Here is a 25,742-nt window from a genome sequence, read left to right as displayed (position 1 = left end):
TCGTCCAGTTTTTCCCTCCACATATGGAAACATGCGTTGAGAGTATTTGGCTGCGATAAATTTCCACGTGATAAGCCGCTTCGTTGAGCTATGATTGTTGGCCAGGTCGCTTGTGGGCCTTACCTGGTAAAATAAAAAAATAGTTTATGGTTTAGTAGACTGGAGGCTGCACCCTGCTGAAAGTCGTAAACAGATCTGGCGTGTGAAGTCATGGCATCTTGTTTAACTTGCGCTGCACGCCAAATCTACACTAATTACCGTGTCACATCTTGCAAAATGCAACGCACACTCGTGTGCTCATATTACAATTGTAATTATTGACGTGATAAACAACGAACGTGCCATTTCATTGCACGCATCCATTACACGGGGGTTCTGTTCAGATCCTCTGTAAATAAAGTCAAACATTTATTTTAAGGAACAATGACATTTCATTGAAAGTGGTTAACCAGGTCTTTATCACAACAGGTAATGAATTGGCTGATGGTCAAGATCATGATGTAACGGCAGCCAAGAAATGTCTCCTGTCCGGGAGTACGACGACCAAGGAGATGGAGCGATGAAATCAGTTCGTTTGTAGATGCTGTGTGGATTATTACACCGGAGAATCGTGAGAGGTAGTGGCGGCTTTGGGAGGCCAGTGGATTGGCCACGGCCGATGATAACGGTGATATAAAAGCATCGTCAAACTGGTAGATCCAAGTAAAATGAGAGAATAGACATGCAGTCTGTGCATTACCACATTTAATTTAATTCACAGCGTCCCCTCCAGGGATGCTCCCAGGCAGACACTCTTCTAATCCCCAGTGCTTGCCAACAATAACCATCGATCTGCTTTAGCCAGGAGAGTTGTGACCTCTTCCTTGGGCTCCTCCAACGAGGTTTAATCCTTTTCAAAATAATCCTGCGTGAGAGATCAATCGAAAGGAAATAGGCCACATGCCCAAAGCGCTGTAACTGGTGCAACCCAGATGAAAACCAAATCGCTGGTTTGACACACAGTGGCTCCGGTGACACTCCATGATCCTCTGGAGACACTTGGTAATGATGGGAGTTCAGCTTCCTCGTCAGGGCAGCATTGAATGGATTTCCAAGAATTACTCACGATGAAACACAGGCACCGTGAAGATACATAGCCGAGTCTTTCTGCATAGACGCCTAGAGCACCTGACGATTGACTGAGCCAGTCCATTGTACCAGAGGCCAGAAAAAGATGCTAAATGACCTCCAAGTCAAACCCACTATTTACCAAGGATGATGCTAGAAGGCAAGTAACCCTATTGAAGACCTCAACAACAACAGCCACCATTCGCCACTAAGTGGCGGTGCTTGTGCCAGGCTCGGTGCACTCTGAGGCCACGCGTGTGCTGAGGAGCGGTATAGTGCAGCGGTTAGCGCGCCGCGCTATGAACCCGGCGACCCGAGTTCAATTCCCACTCACAGCCAACACCACAGACGATTATCTGAACCGGTCATGGGCCTCCCCTAGGTTGACTCAGCCTCAAATTAGTACCTGGTGTAGTGTGTAAACATCATCGCCACTAGGGAGACAAAGGCGGCTGGGCGTGGTACTGGCCACCCACCTCCTCATGTGCTGTGCGCCAGCCTTCTTAGGTGCTCGCTAACAGCACTTGCCACAATAGTCTGTTAAGGCTACACAGGGGATCTTTATCTTTTGGTGTGTTGAAGACCTCAACACACACACAAATATACACCACGAGTGGATAGCATCACTGAGTACGTCTCTGAATGCCTGGATTAGGCCTTAAGTCCAGAAGACCTTCAATTCCAGTTGACTTGCCTCCTTTTTAAGAACCTCAAGGGACAAGCGCCAAGCTCTTGGAAGGACTCCACAAAAAAAAACATCGCATCGTCGGCAAAAACGCCAACAGATGCACTACATCTCTGGGTATGTTAAAGACAGATTTTAAATCGGACTCCATCACACACTGAGAGCAGGAGAGTGTGACGAAATAATAAAAGTAAAAATGAAAATCTCAATCTTTTTACAAAGTTCAAGTAATTACAAGTAAAACTTTGTGTAAACAAAGCATTTACATGAACCTTTGCTCAAAATCATGGCAATGTCAATTAGCGGTACGCCGAAGCAAACGCATTCACACTCCACAGCGTAATCAGCTGACGAACAAGTAGACAGGCAGGGAGTAGAGTAGCAGAACTAATGCGATTAAAACATTCCAATGCAAGTCTATCTTGTGATAATTAAATTGTCATGCCTGTGGTCAGGTGTTAAGGCAAAACACGTGACAAACTGAGCAGGCAGACAAGCGTGTCGTGCACACATACCCACAGCTCTCCGAGCTCCAGGCACGAGGCCAAATTGTCACCATGCCTTGGGGGCTCCATCCTACCGACGAACCACTTACCATCCACAGAACATTAACCGCCTTTTGAATTATGCCGTCTACGAGACTTTCTATAATATTTACAAAAAAAGTTTTTCCACTTTTAACCCGCTCGCGAAGACAACGTTCCACTTTGTCTGTGCGAACCACATTGTTTGCTCCGCGGTGGTGAAAAAAACATCACATTGGGATGCCTGTGGGGGCAGGGACCCTGAGCGGGAGCGGTTGCGTGCAAGAGACGCCGCACTGCCCAAGTTGAACCCTGGCCAGGAGTGCCGTGCGGCAGACACGGCGCTCCTGGGGTGTGTAAACAGCGGAAGGCAACGCCACCCTCGCGCAAAGAGCGAGAAACAGTGGCACGTGACAAGTATGAGGGTTTGCATCTCCTGAGCCATTGGAGGAAAGGTGCCTAAAAGCGAAGCAACTTTGGAGGCCTTCACATGCGGTATGCCAGCCAGTGCTGTGAATATGTTTCAGAAAGCCAAAAAGCAAAGTGTTTCCATGCTCAAATGAGCGTCGGAGTGGTGGAAATTACACATTCCTATAGCCGTTGGGACTATAGGAGTTTGGATTTCGACATCGCAAGAATGTGAAGGAAGAAGAGGCCATGTCTAAATCTGGCAGCGTGAAGATAATGACTGCTGATGATGTGGCAGGGTCCAACTTTTACCCGATGTCAAGACACAGTTTTGACTTTCCATGAAACAGTATTCATTTTATCAACCCTGGAGGGGTGATGTCCGAGGCGATCCCTTGTCGGGATTTGAACTTATCGGGGATTTGAACATAGCACGTTCTGACGGCAAGTCAATGGGCGATGTGCTGCAGCACCGCCCGACCCGAATCGTATGCAGAGTGAAGCGCGCGAGTACTCAAACGCTGACATTTGACAGCCGCAAATGACGAAGGATTGGAAATGCCGACATGAAAGACACAACCATAACCCTAAAAAGAGAGGGAGGGGGGTGCACTATCACGCTCAACCGTCTCATCGCACATCTCACCGAGCGACTTGGGCAGGAGGTTGCGAATGAAGTTGGCGTGGTCGCCTACGTGCAGGATGTTGTAGACGCTCTTGTTCATCAGCTCATCCTGGTTGTACTTCAGGTAGTTCTTCACGTTCTCGGACACGAACACGATGTTGCCCTCGCGGTTTACAACGAAGAAGAAGCCGTCCAGCGCCTGCACACAAATGCACGCCAGGTGCGGTCATTCACAAAGAGAAGTACAAAGATCCCCCCTTGTAGCCATGACAGACTTTTGGGGACAAGTGCTGTCAGCGAGTAGCATCACCTATGAAGGCCGGCAGGTCACATGAGGGGATGGGGTGGCCAGGAACCACAACCGGCTGCCTCTGTCTCCCGAGTGGCGATGTTTACATATCGCACTGGGTACTCGATTGAGACCGAGTCGGGCCTAGGGGAGGCCTTGAACCAGTTAAAATATTCACGACTGATGCTGGCCGTGAGTGGGAATCCAACTCGGTACGCTGGGTTCGTAGCGCAGTGCGCTAACCGCCGCACTACACACACACACACACAACTCTTAGCTGCCACGTTCTTTCATCGAAACGCATCGTCGACGAGACATCACCGACATGAAACTAGCTCAAGAGCTATGAGGGGTCAGGTACCTCGAGCAGCAGCGGGCCCAGGGAGTCCTTGTCGATGAGGGTCTGCCTGCTGGACGAAACGTCCGACTGCTGGATCTCAGGGGTGCGAGCCGTCGCCTTCTCTGCTCCAGCAACGAGCGCGAAGATAGCGGAACGCACGAACGCACACAATGCATGCGACACGAGACACACGCAGGAGATACACACACACAGACACACAGGCATACGCAGACGCAAACACGCGACACACACACACGCAAACAGCACAGGCGCAAACGCACACACATATACAATCATGTTAGCATGTGTGCACACAGATGCGCACGGGCAAGATTATGAGCTCCGAATGCAGTCAAAGTGACCGGTGGTATTCGGGAACAATGGGAGACAATACCATGAAGATGAGAACTTGGCGCTTGGCTCAGACATAGTGGGCATAGCTCTGGGAATATTTGTAAATGATTAGGACCCAAGCACAGGTTAAGCTCAGAAAGCTGGAAGACTTTCCTCGAACAAAGAAAGTGGTAAAAACCTTTGGATGTTTATACAGGGTGCTTAAAAAAAATGGTAACACTTTTGAGAATTTGCAACAATAAGAAATGTTCCTCTGGGCTCTGGAGACAACCCGGAGAAAATTCCAGGCATGTGTTGACAATGATGGCGAACAAGTGTTGTTTGTTACGTTACGATAGTCCCATAAAAAGTGTTTAAAAAAATTGAAGCGCCCTGTATAGGCACTACATAATGTCACCACGCACCGATGATTACGTTGCATGAAAAATTTACATCGCTTTGTCAATCCACTGAAGGACCAAGACCTCCACACTTCTTGTCCACTACAGGGGTTGTTTGAACATACTTCACCATGCTGGTCACTGCGACCTGGTAAAAAGGACTGGTTCGGATATCCGTTGCCGTTGATGTTAAGCACGGGAGTGAATCGAACTCGGCTCACCGAGTTCAGAACGCATTATGCTAACCACTGTGCCACTTGCTGCACCCCTGAGTACTGTAGTGTTCAGTCACGGAGCATAACTATTACACATCTATGAATGCATGTGTACACGCCTGATCCATGACATATTGATGGAAGAGTTTAATAGGCACGATCAAACAACACAAAAATACAATCAGGAATATATTTCTGGGCTGACACAGGGAGGGTGTAGGGGCCGGTGGATTTTAGAAACTTGCACCGTTGTTTCAACTTCCCATTAAGACTCACAGCAGCATCCAAATAAACACCACGTTGTCAGCTGCTGTAAATAAATTAACTCGTACGAGTTGTAACGCACACACGTGCAAAACATGAACCGCTGCTGCTGGGACACAAACCACCCACGCGGACGAGCCATCCCCAGCCGGAGCTCAACCACTCCGCTGCGCCCATATGTCCCGGCAGCTGGCTCTCTTAGCCCGCGACTCCATTTTACACAAAGTTGACTGCGCATGCTTTGCTCCTCACGTGTGACATATGCTGACGGAACGTGCGCGAGTCCAAATTACAAATTGGATCGCCCCCTCCCGCGCCTGCCCGACCACACTAGCCTCCCCCCACGCTCACCACCGCCCAACTTCCACCACACGAAAAGAATAAATCCCTTCTTCACCGTTACGGACGGCGTGAAGATTCTAGAGCCTCGACGCGCATCCCAAACGCTGCGACACGGCAAGCCGCAAATACTGGTGCCGCCGCCGCCGCTCGTGTTCCGCTCGTGTTCGATGTAAATTCAAGAGTTTAAACTGTTCACTGTTAAGAGATCTCAACTCACAACACTGCCGTGCAGCAAATGAGCAGCTGCATTGCTGCACAGAACCCTTCTTTATAACCCAATCAACAATTCTGTCGCGTATACCCCCCCCGCCCTCCACGCACAAATATCCTTAATTAACGAATGTGGAGCATGCGGGTGGGCGTAACGCTGTGGGGCTCGACTGCCACCGCCGCCGTAGTAATGTGTAGCTCTTGGGTCCCCCCCCAGGGGTCAATAGTAGGGGTGGGGTGGGGGGTCGCGTGCTCTGTTTATGCACAAACACTACGGGGCATCGCAAACAGTGGCGTTGGACCTGCTCCCACCGAACCCCCGGCATGTGGACCTGTTCCATATCTGCGATAGTCAAAGCCGGTGTGGCCAAGCAAGTGCCGCCCTCCGCCCGCCAACTGCGGCCAACGTTCAATTACGTTCGGCCTCTTCGTAAAGGTTTCAATTGAAAAGGATCGGCCTTTGTATGGGTCGTACATCTTGGGCACTTGTTTGTTCATCCAAGGTCAGTGAGAAGTGTGTGTCTTGATGCTCAAAAAACACATGGGGCGGTGACGCGGTCCACCCCCTGTCCAAGTGCAGGGTCAAGACCTTCGTATTTTCCCTCTGCCGATGACCGACTGCAAACTTCTCTCCATAAAATAATATATATGCCCGCTGTTTCTGTGCATTGTCCTAGGATGCGGTTGCATTCAGGTGCAATGTAGATCAAAACTTTCATATCCACGGTGCAAGACGGCCGTTGCTTCGCAACAAAGTGGTACTATCCTCGTTTTAAAGAACCCTCCCAAACCCAAAATAATGAGGGATGATGCCGATGACTGGACAGATGCTTGTGCGCACAGCCGAGCTTGCAACCCATTCGGTGAGAGCATTCGAGCCGCTAATCTTCTTGCAGTGTCCTACATAGCGAGTGATGCCTTTCACTTGCCAAGATGTTAACTCCCTCACCTGGTATACAGGAGGTCATGGGTTTCATCCCGACCCTGACACCTGCTGTGTATTTGGCGTTTGTATGTCTCTCTCCCCGTGGTCGCGTGGATTTTTCTCCGGGTCCTTCCAGTGTTTCCAACCATATTTAGAATCAACATGCGTTGAGTATTTGGCTGCTATAAATTTCCACGTGATAAGCCACTTCGTTAAACTATCATTTGTGGCCAGGTCGCTTGACAAAGAGCTCAATAGTTCAGTGGGCCTTACCTGGAAAAGAAATGGTCGTAGTAGTGTGTTGGTTAATCGATGGCTATGATCAACTGTACCCCACCGCCAAAGCCTGACCAGTGCCATGTAGCATCGGGGTGCGATTGCGCAATGTGGCTGAATGTACTCTGCTGTGCAACGCAAACGAAAAAAATCTAGCGTTGTTAAAATGTTGGCAGTGCCGAGGGTGTAGAGTGCAAAAATTCCCCCGCCCCCACTACCCCCCAGTGAACTTCCTGAGCATGCGTTACATTTCATCATTTCTTTTTGCTGGTTTTTAGAGCCATCAATTGGGGATAGTAAATGAGTACATCAAATATGCCTGTCCAGATGCAGAGTGCCCTTCCATTACTAGGTTACAATAACAGATTATTCTATTTCCAGGACAAACTTTAAACATAAATAAATCCAGCTTTACAAATAACTTTGCTGAAATACAGTAGAATTTGCCTTCTCAACATCAGTCTTAAATGCGAAGAAGAATGGAAAAGAATCCGCTCCCAGGCTTGTATTGGGATTCTGCATTTACGTAATAAAACAGGAGTGAAACTCCCAACTATTCGCAAATTCGCGGCACCCCTGCAGTTCGTGGGAACTTCAGCAATCCGCAAGCTTTCGTACATTTCTGGGTTTTTGGAGGCAGTTGCGACCTCTGCACATTTTTTGCCGATTTTTGGAATTGTGGCTAATTCCTGCTAAAATTCACAGCACACCGCAACTGAGATATTTTTTTTGTTAATGCACAGAAAAGCATAGAAACACGTGGAGTTTCAGAGGCAAACGGCGATGCAACGAGACATAAGGGAGTGTGCTTTGAAGTGAGCGGCGTGAACTTACCTGCTACAGAAAATATTTTTTGATGTAACCATCACCAAATGTTTTGCAAATTCTTGGGAATATTTAGTCATGCATGGTGCAGACTCCTACAATGTGCACATCGTTGCAGTCTTGGGGCTAGAAGTTTTTTAAGTCAGCAGAATCCACAAGTTTTCAGTGTGGATTTTAAAAATATAATTCGCGCTGTGTCGTGCATTATAAAATCCGTGAAAAAAACAATCCCCATATCACCGTGGATTTCTGGAATTTCGCTGTACTGTCTTGCTGCTGTTTGTGGCTACGTGTTAAGACATTTACTACATACACTGGCAATGGCTGCTTCTGGAATCAGAAAGGACCATGGCAGTATTCGTGGCTATTTCCCCCGCTGGTCACGTGAATGTGGTCCATGTGAATGTGGCCCATGTGAAATATAACAGGCGAAAGGTGCCATTGTAACACAATAACAACCAAACAACGTGTGGAGACGTAACACAATGCGTACAGTATAAAAAAATACAATCACCCGACTTGTGTTTCTAAGGGCATGAAGCCCTTAGCCGTTTTCCTACAAACTAAAATCTCTCGCAAACAAGGGTCCCTGTTTAAGCGTGCACGACGCTTGGGGTGAAATGAAATACCTTCACCAATTAAAAAAAAGTTCCACTTTCAAGGAAGTCAGTGTTAAATGTTGGCCATCAGGCCACGTCTGTGTATGTGAGTGCTGCCACATGCTGTATTCTGCAGCCACAGAACCCCATGGGACCTGCCTGCTCATGCCTTCCTCCTCTAAGCCAGTGGCACGCCCACTCAGCAATCAACATCCTACACTGGACAGTCCCACTTCATGTCAAATTCCTCCCCCCTCTCTCTACACCCCTCCCTAACTTCCCTCTCACTACTCCCCTATACTCACAGCTCTCCATTCTCTACTCAATATACTCCTCTCGATGTGACTCGTACTACTTCTCCCCTAATCTCACTTCACTCCATTTGGTACACTCTCTGTACCAGCAACCATGGCTTCTCCTATTGGAAGTGTCCAGTCAAGTTAATCTTCGCTCAGTACGGTGTCGTTCAGCCTCCACTGCTAACCCCATAGTCTGGAACTCCTTTCCCACAGCCATGTGTGTGTGCTGTCGACTCCCTGTCCCGGCTTAAGGCCAGCCCCACACGCCCCTTGCTTTTTTGCTCTGCCTATGACTGGCTGAACATCTCTCGACAAATTAAACATGCCCACTGTGTCTGTACAAAACATTGACACGTATAGACGATATTTAAACTCAAATTATATGATATACATTCCCATGAAAGCACTTGGGTCCAACGCACGTTATTCAAGTATTAGGATATCAGATCAACATCTGTTCCTCCCTGACCCTGCTAACTCTACGCCGCAGTGCGTATTGGCAGCACACAGACGAGAGAGGTGAAGAGAATTTACACAGATTCGGGGAAAGAAAAATCTTGAGCTCAAATCAAGTTTCAAGCTTATTCCGTTGAACCAGCTGAGAACTCAACAGACAAAGGTATATTGTCTCGTTTGCACGAGCGACCCGGGTCATCGAAATGACAAGTAAAAGCAAACATAAAGTACATGCTAAATAGTGTGAACAGTTAACCAAATTAATAAACAGGCATTCTACGGGCCGTGCCCAGTGGTGATTTCGAAGAGGCCGTGACTTGGGGAGGGGCTTCGCTTTAAGTTCATACTGTGTGTGAAAAAGGACCTCGGTAGGAACGGGTCGGTCAAGTTTGCACGAGCCGAGACGTAAATAAATGCACGCCACAGTACAAATGATGGATGTCCTATTTTGTAACACGGCGGTAGGTTTTGCGCTGCGGTGGTGGTGGCGCTGCAAAGGAACTTGTTCGACCAAGTGCTCTAACCTGAAAGCCTAACGGCTATTGCATCATCACGGGAGAATATATCACCACCACACGTGTACATTAGGCACACTGCGTACAGGCTATGGATACAAACCGTACATGCGCATTAGAATGTGCTGGACTCATAATTGCAAATCATAAATGCATTTGCGTGCTTGTGCATATGTGAAATGTTGCAGGTATGAACAAGCACGAGTGCATCATGTGTAAGTGGGATCCAAATTCATGGGTCCAGAGAGGTTATGTTACGTGCATTTACCGAATTCTCCAGATTATAAGAGGCTCCGAAAAGTAAGACGCATCCTCAAGATGGTGTCTAGTGTCAATGAAGCGATACAAATCCGGTCACACGTCTATATCTACGGGATTATAACATGCACCTCAACTTTTATTCATTAACCACATACGATAATTCACAGACACATCACCCATCATCAATCACTGCTGGATGAAGGCCCCGCCAAGGCGTCGCCATCTCTCACGTTCCCGTGATGTAATGATCCATCTGGCTCCCGCACACGAGCTAATTTCTTAATTTCATCTCCGCAAAGAACACAATGTAGGTCAAGACGGCCCACGGTTTTAACCAATGCATGTTTGCAATGTTGAACCTCCAATGTGACCACGGATAACGGGCTACAAGAAGTGCCACCGAGTGCATCGTGCGTCATTATTCATCGGCGTTAAATGCGTTTGCCATAAGTAAATATTTTAATCAACATAATAAATACGTAGCAATAAATACGAATAATGTTTTTTTTATTGCCTCTCTCGGGGGTTGACTCAGCCCTTTCTCCCTTGAGGATCGATGAATGAGGCTTTCCAGGCCAGAAGTCAACAGCGGTTATCGTGCGCATAATTTGTTCCTGCCATAAGAACATGGAATTTTCCATTCATCTCGCAGGACACCGTATAAGAGGTCAGAATCGGCCAACGTTCAATCGAGCGTTGCGATTTCTTGCCCTCTTTCACCCAAGTAATGATACATTGATTCAAATCAATTCTTAAGCTGGAAATAATACACACAATGCATTTGCAATCCTTGTGTGAAAAAGAGTCAATGCATTTGACTTCGTTCATGTTGTGTGTAATGAGCTCACGTGACCCCTCCAACCACAAGAGGCCACTTGCATTCATCACAATGTGTAAAAAAAAATTTGAATCTTGAAAAAAATCGTGATCCTGCATCGCAATAATTCATTCAATAGAGTAACACGAATAAATATATTTTGAGAGTCAATTCCCACGACCAAGTGTTGTTGGGAGAGGCTTTAATCTAGCAGTGGATTGACAAAATACCGTACATGCACGCACATTTCACAAACTACCCGACGTAGGCATAATTTTTGTTTTCATTCATTCAGTGGATGAAGTAACGTGACATTTTTTTTAAAGTCTCAGTTTCACCATGGAAGGGAAACCTCGATGTACAATGACAATACTTCTTTCTGGTACGCGCTACAAAAGAACAGCCCTCAAAACTCCGGAGAGAACGGACGGAACGTGTGTCCATGGGGCGCATTCAACATTCCAGCGTCGTTACTGAAGAGGTTTTCGGGGGGGGGGGGGGGGGGGCAAATAACAAATCAGGAACTTATTGTAAAAAATAATATCACCCGGCTCACTTTTAACTGCAAAAATAAAACCACACAAGAACCCCCCCGACCCCCCCCCCCCCCCAAATGCACGCTAACTGCAGCAGCTGTTTGCACACAAACTTGCTAATTAACTGTTTCAGTAAATATAAACTACACGCTACAGCTTTGTGAGTGTAAACCAAAGCAGACAGATGCAAGCCACAGCTAACAACTGCCCGACTAAAGTTTTTTAAATTGCCAGTTTCTCACCTCTTGGAAGTCATTTAATATTTTTTTCATTTCATTTCTTAAATTTATATTTTTCTCCCGGAATGAATGAGGCACAGAAAGTTTTTACCTCCAACTCTCACAGCGAGCAGCGCACCACCTCGTACCAGAGAACAGTTTCTACAGAAAAAGGCATCGCACAACTGCGTGCGAATGTCGCTTAACTGGGCCTCTTATTTCCCAACGGGCAACGCACTCACGTGCCCCGTGGGGAGAGAGAGTCACACGCGAAGCGAAAACATTCAGCCCGCATAATATTCCATATTCGGTGAAAAAACACACTTTTAATGCCGCATATTTTTAATGCAGTCGTTGGCGACCGAGCTCAGACCGTCAACTTCGCTACCGCCGAGAGCCCTGGGTTTAATCAGGGGCGGCCGAAACGCGAACGCGAAGCGGAGGCATCGGCGGTGCCGGCCGGAGCACCCAGACACGGTCGCATTATCTCCCCGAGCCTCCCTGGAGGGGAGCGCCACTCAACGTCAGCTGTCGAACAGCGGCGAGCAGCAGGGTGCATGGACGCATTCCGTGCCGCAAAAGAGGGCCCCCCCCCCCCGCTGGGGCCGCTGGGATCGCTGGGGCCGCAGCCTCGAGCACTCGCCCACTTGGGAAGCTGGACGGGCGCTCGGCTCGTCCGTGCGAACGTTCTCGGCTTAGCCGAAGCTCTCACAGGGCAACGGACCCTCCTCTACACCCCCATCCCATCGTGCCAAACAGGCGGTGCAGATTTGCAACTGCCAGACAAAATGACTGGACAACACTGGATTTAAACAATAACAACAACACAAATACACTTACTAATTGGTCTTGCGAGAAGAGTTTTGGTTACTGGTTGACTGGGTTGGTTGGCCAAGTGGCTGATTATATTATTTAGCTATATGGATTTTCTCCTTTGAAGTGGTTTCGCCATGCTGCAATAGATCTCCGTGGATTCTTTCTGTACCCTGTTGTTGAAATTTTTCGTTATCGTATGCCCGGCTGGCATGTTGTCATAACAAAAACATTTTTAAAAAATTGCAATATGGCTGACTAGTCGATTAGTTCTCGGGGAAAAATGAGCAAACGATACGACACAAAATTCTATCTTTTTTAGGATGAGCTTAAATTACGTACAATGAGAGGTTAAAAAGGACACCCAGGATAAGAAATACATTTCCATCATTGTGAATCAGTTGAGAGCCCTTTATTACAACATGTAATGATGTCTCTGTGCAGAATCATAATCTTTATTTAGAGTGGAGGAATACGATGAGCTATGAAGCTCTTTCTCACAGACGTCCAGTTGGGGGCGGGTCAGAAATGAATGGCCTGGAAGACTAATCTGGAAACACGAGTATGCATTGTTCCGAATTAAACTGTGGGAATTGTTTTACATTTGGTCAATGGACTGTGATTACCCAATGCCGAACTTGTCCTGCCATTGTTTTCCTCTATTTACAATGCAGGAATTTCCCCAACACCCTTCTCACAATTGCCACATAAGAAAATAAAACAGTCAGGGTTTTCACATAAATGCATTACATGACAACGTGTGTATGAAATGCGCACACACGCACTTGCAAGCAAGTACAGTATGGAGCATTTAGAAACGCAACCATTCTTACCACAGCAGTGGGGCAACAAAACAGCAAGTTACGCGACGCTTAAGCTAAACGTTCAGACACATGGAATCTAGCCGCTGAAGCAACATTGAATATGGAGTCAGCTTAACCTCGACATGAAATGCCCAAGTGGATTTGCAGAACTTGCGATGGGAATTCCACCGGTATCTTTAGAGAGAAAGGAGAGTCATCCCCGTCAGAGAAGAGATCCAGGGATACGCTTGTGGCCAACGTGTGGCAGGTATTCGTACACACTTGGGCGCAAGAGCGCTGAAATCCAACACTTAAACGTGATCATGAAAAATCCAGATTTTGGACTGGTTCAGCAAGAGGCAGCGGTGTCCAATTTTCGAAATATCCGTCGCCAAAGACACCTGAACAGCGCGACCACAAAAGCCAGCTGCGGATGGGTCGTCTTCGCAAACCGATGGGCAACATTAGGCCGACAGCGGCTAACGATACATTTAAAATACAGTGTTCAAAGGTCACCGAGATAACAAAAGTCTTTAGAGACACCATTGCACAAATCCCCCATCTCCGCCACTGTCTGCCCTGTTTAACCGGTTTCTTTGTCGCCAGCTTGGCCAATTAAAATGACCTTAAAGGTCCACCTTGCGGAGAATCTTCAACCGTGACCACCACAAAAAAATATATCGCACAGTAGCTGGCATCTGCCGTGGCCTTTGTTGTGGCTCAGCATCTGATAGGTGTTTATACTTTCTACAATGAAGCAGCCTGAGATTATGGGACCAGTGGAAGACACAAAAGGCCTATTTTGTTCCATACTGGCAACCGGGTGTCTTTAGAAAGGAAGAAATCAAACCTGTCAAGAGACAGAATCAACAGCGACTAAATATGTTAAGCCGTAAACAGTTACTGCTGGTGGAGCGATAAAAACATCTGGAATAACAAAGTTAATACGTCAACGGACCATTCAGTGTGAGACGACTTTCCAGTATAAACAAACAGGAAACAACAGGTTGGTTTCAGGCTGGGGACATGCAAATACACGGGCCTCTCGTGCCGGGTGAGGGGGCCCCTTCACACCAAAGGGGATCGAAATCAGAGGGGGGGGGGGGTTATTTGACAAAACTTCACTAGGCAGCAGATCAGTGGAAGTATGGTGGAAAGTGGGGAGCCACAGACATGCCAGCGGAGAGGTGCCGTTTCAAAAAATTTATTTTATTGCACGGCCCCTCCGGTTGGTGGCCGACTGCCACAACAACAACAGCCCCAGGGCTGTGTTTGACAACCTGGCAGGCATGGTGGGGTCACCCATCCAAGCACTACGCAGGCTCAAATGTTCGGTTCTAAGACTGACGAAGTCAGCAAGCTTTCGGACGATTTGAGAATCGGCTAACATTTGCTGGGGGGGGGAAGGGGAGATCAAATATACAAACATGCAAATAAAATGTTTTAAAAAACATGACACTTATTTAAAATTCACTTCTACGTTAAGATGCACTTCTTTTATGGAGTGATAAAAAATATGGTAATGGTTTGCATTTATTTTAATACAATAAATGAGAAATCATAATAATCATGAACCAAATCGAATGTCAGTCTATCTCATCTGTTACATGCACATAAGTGCTTAAGAAGCCATCACATAAGTTACATGTTAAACAACTTAGAAGAGTAATTAAAAGCCGTGTAAATTCACTGCTGCATGAAGGGTTCCCCACACCATGTCGATCGTGGCGATTGTTTGGTCATCACGCTGGTCAGTGTGGGTTGGTGAGAAAAGGGACAAGCCCGGGGACCGGTCTAGATATCCCTCACCACTGATGTTATCATTTTTCACTGACATTAGCCGTCACCAGGAAATGAATTCAGGTTTCCAGGTCCACAGCCCAGAAATCTAACCACTGCTCTTGCGCCGTTCTAATTTACGTAACGTAAAAAAAAATATTGCATGGTATTATTATAGAAATCTGGGCATTTCCCAGTTCACTCATTTGTTAACCCATTTTTCACGATAAACCAATCAATGGCTCAATCACTGCTAGTGTAGCTTCAACATCAGCGAGTTTCCTCTCTTGGCATTTTCGTAACTTTATTATTATTCCACTTGTTTACAAAGGAAAGCCTCACCGAGTCCAAATATTCTTTTACGGGAGGGGTTCAGCCACATTTTCTTGCAGTGGGAGGCAATTTTGCTCAGTGTAATCCCAAAAGAGTAATTTTCAGTCAGGTGATATTTCAGTATTGGGATGTTTGGCTAATGCCGATTACATTGTGCGCATTTTTTTAAGCTATGGGAGGAAACCAGTGGCAAACCCGGAGGAAACCCAGGCAAAACATGGGGAGAACGTACAAACGCCGCACAGAAAAGGTGCCCTGAGTAGGGAGCTGAACCCAGGGCCTAGTAATTACTCTGAGGCTTGAGTGTTACCACTGAGCCGTCTGCCGCCCAAATGTAATTTTATTTGACTCCGGACATTTTTCAAAGTTATTTGTCGGAGCCAACTTTCGTACAAGGAAATGTATTCAATTGTAACATCCATTCATGTTGAACAGTATTTTATATTTTCTTCTGTAATGTATTTTTTTTGTTCTGACTCATATTTGATTGTTGCTTTTGATATCTGCTTGGTTGTTGCACTTAATGCTTTCGTCATTTTGGCGCCCCAGACCACTCTTACAAATGAAGTTATCCCAGTCTCTTGAGCTCTCACCTGGCTAAATAAAATAATCTTGATCTTCAGGCCTGTGCAGGTGGGAGATTTCTCCACAGTCATTTCCGTTTGCGTGCGTGCGAGCAAGCGGGCACAACACGAAACAATGGTACTGTATATGCCGCTCGGACATTTAGGCAATTACTAATATATTATGGCGTTGGTTTACGTGGCTGTGCTGTAGAGAGATCCGATGCATCTTCGACATGAAGGGGAGCCCTTTCATCCAGCAGTGGATTTCAATACTTCGTGAAAGAGTCTATGTGCAGGCGAGTAAAACCATGCGACAAAAGAACTTCACTTAATAGTGTTTCCTAATTTACTTATCATAATTCTAGACTAGCGTTGACTGAGCCCGTCATCTCACCGAGGTCAAAAGAAATGCGTTCTACTCTGAAGAAAGTCAAGGATTGGTGGTCCGATGGATACCCTGATCCAATCACAGTAACGTGGATTATCCAGCACTGGCTCAGGCCCATCAACAGAGATGACAACTGCCGTCATTTAAACATCCCTTCCCCTCCCGTTAAAACTGAACAATTTCAGCCAAGAGAGGTTTGTTGTTTTTTTGGCAACGAATTACCACAATATTATTACCTTCCAACCTCATCACTTGGGGAGGGGGGGGGGTCGACTCAAACGCCCACGCCGAAAAAAGTGCAAGCTTCATCAGACGGCACGCATCGCTTCTCATGAACCCAAAACGCACAGAGACAGACGGAACAGATGTAACGCCAACGGGAGCCGCAGCTCCATGCCCATCTGCCACCGGGCCCCCCTCTTGGCAGCGCATGCACTCCTACCACGGGCAGCTCCGCAGCCTGGCTGTCGCTCCCAGCCTTCTCCTCCCAGGGTGCGTTGCTGGTTCCACACATGCTACTGTGTCTTCGGGCAAAACCGATTATAATTTTGTTCCCCTTTGGTTGCATGTTTCCACTTAAAAGAATATATATACACATAATGAGTCAGTGCCCCCTCCCCCTCCCCCGCCACCATATCCAAATAAGTATTGAGGCAGCAGTGGTGTAGCTGTCAAGCGTGCAGGCGGTGTAACTGTACCAAGGCCCACGCGGGCTATAGGGGGGGCAACAGGCAGGGCTGTGAAGAGGGTTGGTGGAGGGGAAAGGGATGGGAAGGGAAGGGAGGGAGGGGTCGCCAAAGTTGTCTCACTTAATTGCTGGCTCCAGGGCCCATGCCAACCAGGCTGGGCCACTGCACTGAGGTGACTATTATCTCCACTTTGATGCTCCAAGTAGGCCGTAGAAATTCCACATTCCCATAGAATGGGTCAACCTTCTGTCGAATAACCACCATTGACTTTCAATTGGGGTGCTACTTCGTTGACAACGGAGGGACGAGGGTTCGAGTTGACCCCTGACTAGGATTTGAACTCGTGCGCTTTCACTTGTCAGTCAAATACTCTGCCGACAGAATTACCAACACACAAGGACCAGAGTTAGATGCAAATTGCACGCAAATTACACTGGCTTAATCATAAGACACGACCAAGATACTTGAAAAAGCAATAAACCTGTTTATTCCATATTACTATATTTGTGTTGTATTCGTTGACAAATTACCATTTGTTGTCCATGGTGGTTTGTTGATATAAGGAAAAATTGGGCCTTGAGGGACAATGTACAGAACCCCCCAGCTGTGCCTGCACAGTAATGAAAGAGATCCTTAAATAGCAGCAGCGTGTGCATGCAACACTCTCTGCGGCGTATGAATTTTTTAGCGAGCAGGTTTGACAAGTTCCGCCGTGTGGATTTGAGTTTAATACAGAAAGCTGCTGGCGGCATTCCACGCCCATCTCCATTTAGTAAACCGTTTACCATACCATAAAATTACAATTGCAGAGGTATGATACGTACTTTAGTGTACTGTTAAGTTTTGTTTTTAGATTATAAAAAAGGTGCAGCCCTGCAATTGCTTGCTCATGCCGCTGCTGGTGGAAGGGCCTCAATGAGAGAGGAAGCTCTCGAAGAGTTTTTTGGCCTCTCATCCAAGCTTGCCAGACGTCTTGTAAGAGGTGGGAGTTGCCCACACTTTGCTCTAACACACAAGAACCACTGCTGATTGACCAACTGCGACGTACCCACTTCCCGTTGGGGCGGATAAGAGTTTGGGGGGAATTAAGAATCTCAAAAGTTTTGGTACCTGTGCAAATATCGAAGTGGCTGGTTGAAATAGAGAAATTACACTGTGATGCGTAGTACTGCAAAGCCGAAACCTGCAATGCCAGCACAGAATTTTGCCACCAACGCCATAACAAAAGACCCCCCCTGCGTTAGCAGCGCCTTGCGTTGCCATATGTCTCCGCTCAACACCGCAACCTTGCATCTGTGAACCAGGCCTCATCGTTGTAGTCAGGTGTTAAGTGGACGAGATACACTTGACCAGTTCGGTGTTTTGTTTCTATTTGGTCCCCCCCCCTCTACCCCGTCATTGGCAACACTGACAATGACAGAACAAGAAGCAGCAGCAAAATGCACAAAGAAGCATTACACTGACAGACTGGGAAAGGTACATGTGGACCATGTGGACGAGAGAACACATGCAAAAGTTAGAGATACCAATCAATGACACGTTGCATTAACTGTTCAGGAAGCAAGTGGGATGGGGGGAAGGGTAGGTCGCTAGGATGGGATGATGGCCGGTGATGGAAAGACAAGTGACAGCAAATGCCAAAGGAGAGAACACGCCTGAGACGATGCCTACCATTGCTAATGGAGTGGTGAAAACAGCCCACGTGCAGGTGCAAGATGGATTGTTGCACCACAAGATGAGGAGGGATGCTGCCAGACAGGCCATCATCCGACAGTGGCTGATGATGGCAATGGCTATGGAATGCTGCCCCTTTCTAAAACTGTACCCGTGTGCTGGTTTCCGCAACTTTGGTAGATGGGGCTTGTGATTCTTTAAAATTCCCAATGCAATCCCAATGGTTATTTGTGGTCTGATTTGGACCCAACAATGCCCAGGGATTGGCTATGCCCCTCTTGCTAACTGGTAGGGGCAACATGGGCGAGGTAATATCCAACGTGCCACTGCCATACTGCTCCATGGTGCTGTGCTGCAACATCTAATCAAATTATGTGTCAAGCTAACAATGTTTAAATCGATATATAACTTAATAACACTGAACGTCAATGAACCATGCGTCACTTTGTTTTTATTAGATATGATATTTCTCAAATTATACTGTGTGTTAGTTATCCTGGTAAAGCTTCAAATACCTAGCCTTGTACATACTGAACATGGCATATACATTAACCTTTAAATTGCATAAACCTTTTTTGCCAATTGCTCCTACAACTGAAGAACTAAACCATTAATCTACAGAGATTAAGAGGATTGTTAATTGCTTAATGTATCTCGATGTGCGTGAGCGCTAAGCGGTGTCTAAGTGCGCCATGTGGTCACGCCGGGTCACGTGGTAACACGGGGTCAAATTCGACAGGGGTCAGCACGAGGTTGTTGCTATAAGCTCACGGTTCAATCCCCACGTGTAACCTACATTCAGAAGGATATTCTCGCCAACGACGAAAAACCCGTGCTTTTCAAGAGGTCCAGATTTCAAAAGCAGTTTTTTTTGGCTTGTTTACTTTAATTCACTTGTCCCACGAAAGAGACAATGGTAGTGAAATTTTGTATTCCAGTAGCAATGATGCAATTGATAAAGAAAATACAATAACTGTCTCCAACAACGCCTCTTTGGGCGATCAATTCTTATTAGAAACACGACCCTTCATGTACAATGTACTTGTCTATTTCCAGCGCTAGTAATATTGTCGTATATATTTTTTGTTAAACTACACATTAAAAAAATGTATGCCTATCAATTGTCATCATGACTGGTTAGATAATAAACAAAGGGGCTGAGTAGACAGAGATGAACAGGGAACAAAAGTTATATTTTAACTTGCTCAAAAGCACTTCCAGCAAGAAAGCAAACACCAAAAATGCATTGCCACTGTCCCACTGTCTCCTCGTGGCTTTAAAATCAACAGAACTTGTGGAAGAGAAACAGAGGAGGGGGGTGTGCAAACCACTGCAGCGTTATGCGTGTGCGCTAATGCTCCCGTTGTGCAGACACTGAAATAAATACTTGGCAGGCCCCGCACTACGAACCGAGTCGCCCCCGTGCCCGCTGTATTATGCCAAGGAGGTCAGACCAGAACAAATGGCCGGGCTAATTTGAGCAGGACTGACAGACGCAGGTGGAGGAACAGAGTAGATATTCATCAAAATTGGAAGGGACCATGTGAGCAGCCGCTGGCTGCAGTATCGGCCTAACTCTGATTACCACGACAGGTACCTGAGTAGCGTAATAATGCATATCACCACAATGACCGCGATCGTGCATGCTAAGTTAATTAACGGTGTGAACCTCAGGTCTTTTCTCCACCTCCCTCCCTCAAATGGGCATTAAGGGAACGCTCATCTCCCTGCTTATAGCCCTGATCCGGTGGGGAACATTGTACATTTATGATGGCAGAAGCGAGTCTGAACATAGGGCAACCAATGTAGACTTCCCCACAAAGCAGTGCCAATTTTACCGACCCCGGAAAGATGATGGGCCGAGTCAACCTCTAACCAGGATTTGAACTCTAAACCGTCTGATTGCGGGCCACTCGCTCTACCACCACAGAGGCCCTCCCCCCCTCTCCACCCCGCCACACAATCGCACACAGCACAACGTCCTTCGTGCGGGCTCGCACACCACGCCACAAGATTAGTTGGCAGGAAGCTGAGAGGTGTGCGCTCGCAATTCCCCACGCACTGCGGCTTACCGGCGCAAGTGGGACCAGCTCTTCAGCAGGTGGTCAAATAAAGGCAGCGTGCCATAATTTGCATACATAATCTCCAGCCTGCTTTCGTTGTGAACCTTTGGGATCTCAAAGGCTGCCCAGGGGGAGTTACTGTTTCTATATCGTAGGGGGTGTGGGGGGGGTTGGGGCCATTTCCAGCTGGAGCCATTTTAGGCATCCACCTACGATTAGGCACCAGCTTGGCCGACGAGCCATTGCAACGAGAAAAAAAAAACGCGACGGCGATTAGGCCACTGCACTCACAGATAATTTACGATGGCGCCTACGCACGTACATTAGGGATGCGTTCCCAATTTTCAGATTAAGCCGAAATAGATCCAGCCTTGATAATAGACTGTGGATGATGTAGCATTTTGGGATTTCACTCGAAAATATGACATCATCGACAGTGCTGTCCGTTTTGTGACTTTCGTGACATCACATCCGTGGCTTTTCCCACAAAAAGCGCCATCACTTAATGTAATTTTGATGATGAGGGATGACGTCAGTCTTGCTGCTTTTGCGTTTAGTTTGTTCTCCTTCCCCCGCACCTCTGATTAGCACGGTTGGCTATGTACGGTACATGAAGGAAGTTCAACACACATATGTAGTGACTGTGATTGTCACTGTGTGGTGCCGGGCTTATGAAGCCACGCCGGATGTGTTAACATTGCGTGTAGCCCGCTTACAGGGCGTAGTACCAGCCCTAGCGGGGCTTGGGTGAGCGCTGGTCAGCGCGGAGGCACCGCGAGCAGTGTGCGGTGCGGGCTCCCGGTGAGGGAGCGAGAGGGAGCGTCAGCCAGCCAGGGTTATGTTGGGGCGTGATACGCCGGTTAACCTGCTGACATGTGACCGGGTGATATTGGAGGGGGACCACCGGTGGACGGGGGCCGCTGGGCGGTCACGTGGTCTAAAAGAGCCCTCGGGAGCCTTTCGAGAAAGAGCTCGAGAGATCTGGAAGGTGGGCGGGGCGAAGGGCGGAGCCAGCCCCAGCCCAGGGGGATATAACGGAGGCCCGTGAGGAGCTCGGGGTTCTTCGTGTGCTGGTGTCAAGAAGCTCCACGTCGGGGAGAAGAAGCCTCTAGCCACGCGGTCCGGGACCCAGCTTGTGGTCCGGGCCGGGATAGCGAACCGTGTCTAGTTCTGCCGTAGCGTGGCTGGATGGGCATTCGATACCCGAGTGTAGATTGTGTGAGGTTACGTTGAAGTTGCTTAATAAATAGTGTTGCTCCCAAGAGAGCGTCTGCGACTCAGTTGGACTCACTACACATACAGACAATAAAAATTACTGCAATCAACTCTTCTCATGTTGCCCATGTTGTCACTGTGGAGCTTCTTGGAGACAAGGTTATATTTAGGCGGTTCAAAAATCGAAGTTGTGATGTTTAACACACAGCCATGCTTGAATCAGCTGTCTAACCACCAGCAGTCAAAGGACTGGCGGTAAGGCCCAATAGACCAACTCTGCTGCAGCGATGACTACTGAGGAGTCTTTCCTCTAAGGTACAAAGAAGCGAGGACACATCATGTGAAAAATAAAAACTCACAATACCGGAAGAGGGCTAGAACCACATGGAAACGCATTGTCTTGGGCGGTGGATTGTTATTATCATCATGATTATGCAACTGACAAACATTTGGCCAGCCATAGAGATTTCACCGGTCAACTACCTAAACATGGGGACGATCCTGAGAAAACCAGGATGGGTGGTAACCCTGAGCCATCCTCATTTTACGACCTCATGCGTCAGTGCCTGCACCACCGCATTCGATTTTCCACCAACGCTCGAGCGTCCTCCACAAAAGCAACCATCGCGACTGACGTCAGCGTTTACTTTGTACTGTGGCACACGAACTGACCGCTGACTGATGACCAGTGGCAGCGCGTGCGTGGGGAGCACGAGTGCAACGGTTAACGCCGCTGCGTTACCAACCCGGCAATCCCAGTTCGATTCCTGCTCATGGTAACAATCTGAACCGGTCCTGGGTGTCCCCTAGGTCGACTCAACCTAAAATACGTCCTTGGTGCGAAGTGTAAACATTGCCACTGGGTAAGAAACAAAGGCGGCCGGGCGTCGTGTTGGCCACCCACCCTGTCGTCGTGTGCAGTGCCGGCCCTCATAGGTGCTCGCTAACGGCACTCACCAAGTCTGTTAAGGCTACACGGGGGATCTTTGTCTTTGTGTGCGCCCACCCAGTACTGCTGCAGACCTGACTGCGTGAACACGTTTGCACAAACAACGGCAGGAAGCACTCTTCAACAAGGGTGTCACGTGACCCGGGAGCTTAAGACGACAAGGCGCTCGCACTGAAACACCGAAATTCTATGCACAATTAGCACCAAGCACAAAAGTGGGACATTTGTGTTTATAGCAATGGTTGTTAAGTGTTGTTAATAAGCCCTTCCAAGTAGGAGCTGAGAGGCCATAGGGGAAGAAAAACACAGTTTAAAATAAGAAAAAGAGGAGCGGGGAGAGATGGGGAGAGGAAGGGGGGCATTGTAACAATGTTTTTAAAACTCAGTTTTTATTTTACCAGGTGAGCACACTGCACTGTATAGCTCTTTTTTCATTAGCGACCTGGCCACAAACGATAGCTCAACGCAGTAGCTTATTATAACACGTAGGCTTTCGCGACCAATATTATTCATAATATAGGTTTTTGGGTCAGATCGCGTTATTTATAAACGTGTTGTAACCCTCCACCACCCGACACGGCCAAACAGTAAAAAATGTGTCACGCTTTTCAAAGGACAAAATAATTCACTTTAGCCCACCGGTGTGCTGAAGAGAGAATCAACAGCATTTTTTAAATTTGAGTAGTACGACGTTTCGCTGATGAAGCTGATTGTAATTATCAGCGAAACGTCGTACTCAAATTAAAAAAATGCTGTTGATTCTTTCTTCAGCACACCGGCAGTAGCTTATCACGTGGAAATGTATAGCAGCTAAATACTCTAAACGCACGTTTCTAAATGTGGAAGGAAAACCTGGAGGACCCGGAGAAATAGCCACGCAACCACGAGGAGAACACGCAAATTCTAAATATACAAGCATCAGGGTCGGGATCAAACCCACGACCTCCTGCACACCAGGCGAGGGAGTTAACATCTCGCCACCGTAGCGCCCATTCACTCTGGCCATTGATACACATCTCAGCCATTATGGAAAATACACCGCTGAGAAGATGTCCTCCGTTGAGGATAACTGCCAGTGAAATGTATACTGATATGTCTGAAACGGGTATAAAACTGAAATGGAAGTACTGGGCAGGAACCTTAGCGCAGTGGTTAGCATGTCGCGCTATGAACCTGGCTAGCCGAGTTCGATTCCCAGCCATGGGTAACATCCGTGAGCGAGTGATATCTCCACCGGTCCTGGGCTCTCCCGTGTCACCAACGTGCAACGAAGAGGCATGGTGAAGTATGATTAAGCAAACCCCATGACCGGAAGGCATAGGGGAGGCGGTCTTCCTCCAGGAGTGGTTTAATAAATGGATGAACTTCACATGAACGTTCAGCATTTTTTTAGAGGCCCACATGTTATTTGTGATGGCTGAGATGCTTGGACTTGCCACTTCCAGTAAACGGGGATACTGTTCAAAACTTATCCACTGGAAAACCCTTTCCCTGAACATTCTTGTTCAATATTAAAACACAAGACTATCAGATTTAAGCCAATATATGAACTGAAATCACCTCATTAATATCTTCACAAATGCTGCCTTGCGTACACGGACATTCCACTGCTGGATGAGGGCCTCCGCATGCCATCCAGATCATGTGTGGTCAGTGCTTATCGGTGAAGGCGGCAAGTACAGACATGGGAGCAATTAAGCACAGTGCGACAATGGATTTTGATACACGGTCTGATGGGAGCCCACAATATCTCCCTGTAACACTGCCTTATTACAACTAATATAATAGGTATATATAAATATAATAGGTGAACAATTTGGGTCATGACCTTTGCCGAGGGAGGAGAAAAAAAGCCATTGTCCCAAATGTTGGCTGCACTTAACTTTTCTGCTACAAAGGCAGTCGGGAATGACAACAATGCTAAGGTGTTTTTTTTCCCTAGGGGTTGAGCGATGCATCAATTAATCAATGCATATAGATCGTTAAAGCTCGCAAGATGTGTGTCGAATAGCATAGAATAAAAGTAGGTGTTTGTAAATTTGTTTTGTTATGTAATGGGTTTACATCACACCACTGCAGACAGCAGAGCCGCTACCATAGAGCAAAACAAGTAAATATATATATAAATAAAGATTCGTGAATCGCAACGCTGATTTGCAACAAAATCATAATTCCTGGAGGGCGTGAATCTTTCCACTGATAGTGTTTTTAATGTCATTGTACACCGCCACCAATGCAGTTCCCTGTTTTCAGTTAAAATTTTAACATAAAGACAATACAAACAAACACAGTAAACGTGGTAAAGTTTTCCATTTAAGTAAATGGCGTCTCGTGTTCTCTATACCGTGGGCTCTCGCTGGGAAACACACATCGCTTCCGGCCCGGTCATCAACCCACTTGCTGTACTGCTATTTAACGGACACTGTCAACCTTGCAGTAGTTTGGCATCTCATCTCTGTGCGAGCCAAAATCCCCCCCGCCGCCTCCGATTTGCCGGATTACAAGCACTCGCACCATCTACACTGGAGAAAAGAAAAAAAGTACAGACCAGTTTTGCTACCTGCATGCCTCTGGTACCAAAGCCTTGAAGGGTGCCACGTTTTCGTAAAAGGGCCAATAAGAATTCTCTGACAAGGCAAATCTGTTTCACGTCCGAGGGTCACACACAGAATGCATGAATTAAAATATACTTACACAACATCTTACCAGCGGACACTTATGCAGCTGACAAAGCGTCGTGAGGCCAAGCTACTGCCGCCACTTCTCTGCCGTGGGGATGTATGTATGTAGAACTTATTTTGCACCGTACGTAGCCAACCGTGCGGGGAAAGGACAACAAACTAAACACAAGAAGCAGTTCTTCAGAAATTCGTTTTCAATTTAGATTTAAAAAGTGCACTGCTCAAGTGGCTTCCCAATACCGGAAAGGCAGAGCATTCCAGATGGCCGCAGAAGCGCAGTTGAAAGTGCGCGATGCAGTGACCGTCATTGTTCGATAGC

General features: G+C 47.2%; 1 protein-coding gene across 7 annotated transcripts in view; it reads right to left on the bottom strand.

Annotated features, from left to right (window-relative positions):
• Positions 1-25,742, bottom strand: part of LOC144932467 (nuclear receptor coactivator 3-like) — a 170,548-nt gene that overhangs the window by 27,695 nt on the left and 117,111 nt on the right. For all 7 annotated transcript variants that reach the window (XM_078856562.1, XM_078856564.1, XM_078856557.1 and 4 more), the window contains 2 exons: positions 4,000-4,100; positions 3,371-3,548 (listed from right to left, as the gene is read on the bottom strand). In XM_078856562.1, coding sequence (XP_078712688.1) covers positions 3,371-3,548; positions 4,000-4,100 — 279 coding nt within the window. The remainder of the gene's footprint in view (positions 1-3,370; positions 3,549-3,999; positions 4,101-25,742) is intronic.

The sequence above is a fragment of the Lampetra fluviatilis genome, chromosome 5 (assembly GCF_964198595.1).
Source record: "Lampetra fluviatilis chromosome 5, kcLamFluv1.1, whole genome shotgun sequence".
NCBI classification, from domain to species: Eukaryota; Metazoa; Chordata; class Hyperoartia; order Petromyzontiformes; family Petromyzontidae; genus Lampetra; species Lampetra fluviatilis.
This window is presented reverse-complemented; position numbering and strand designations above follow the sequence as displayed.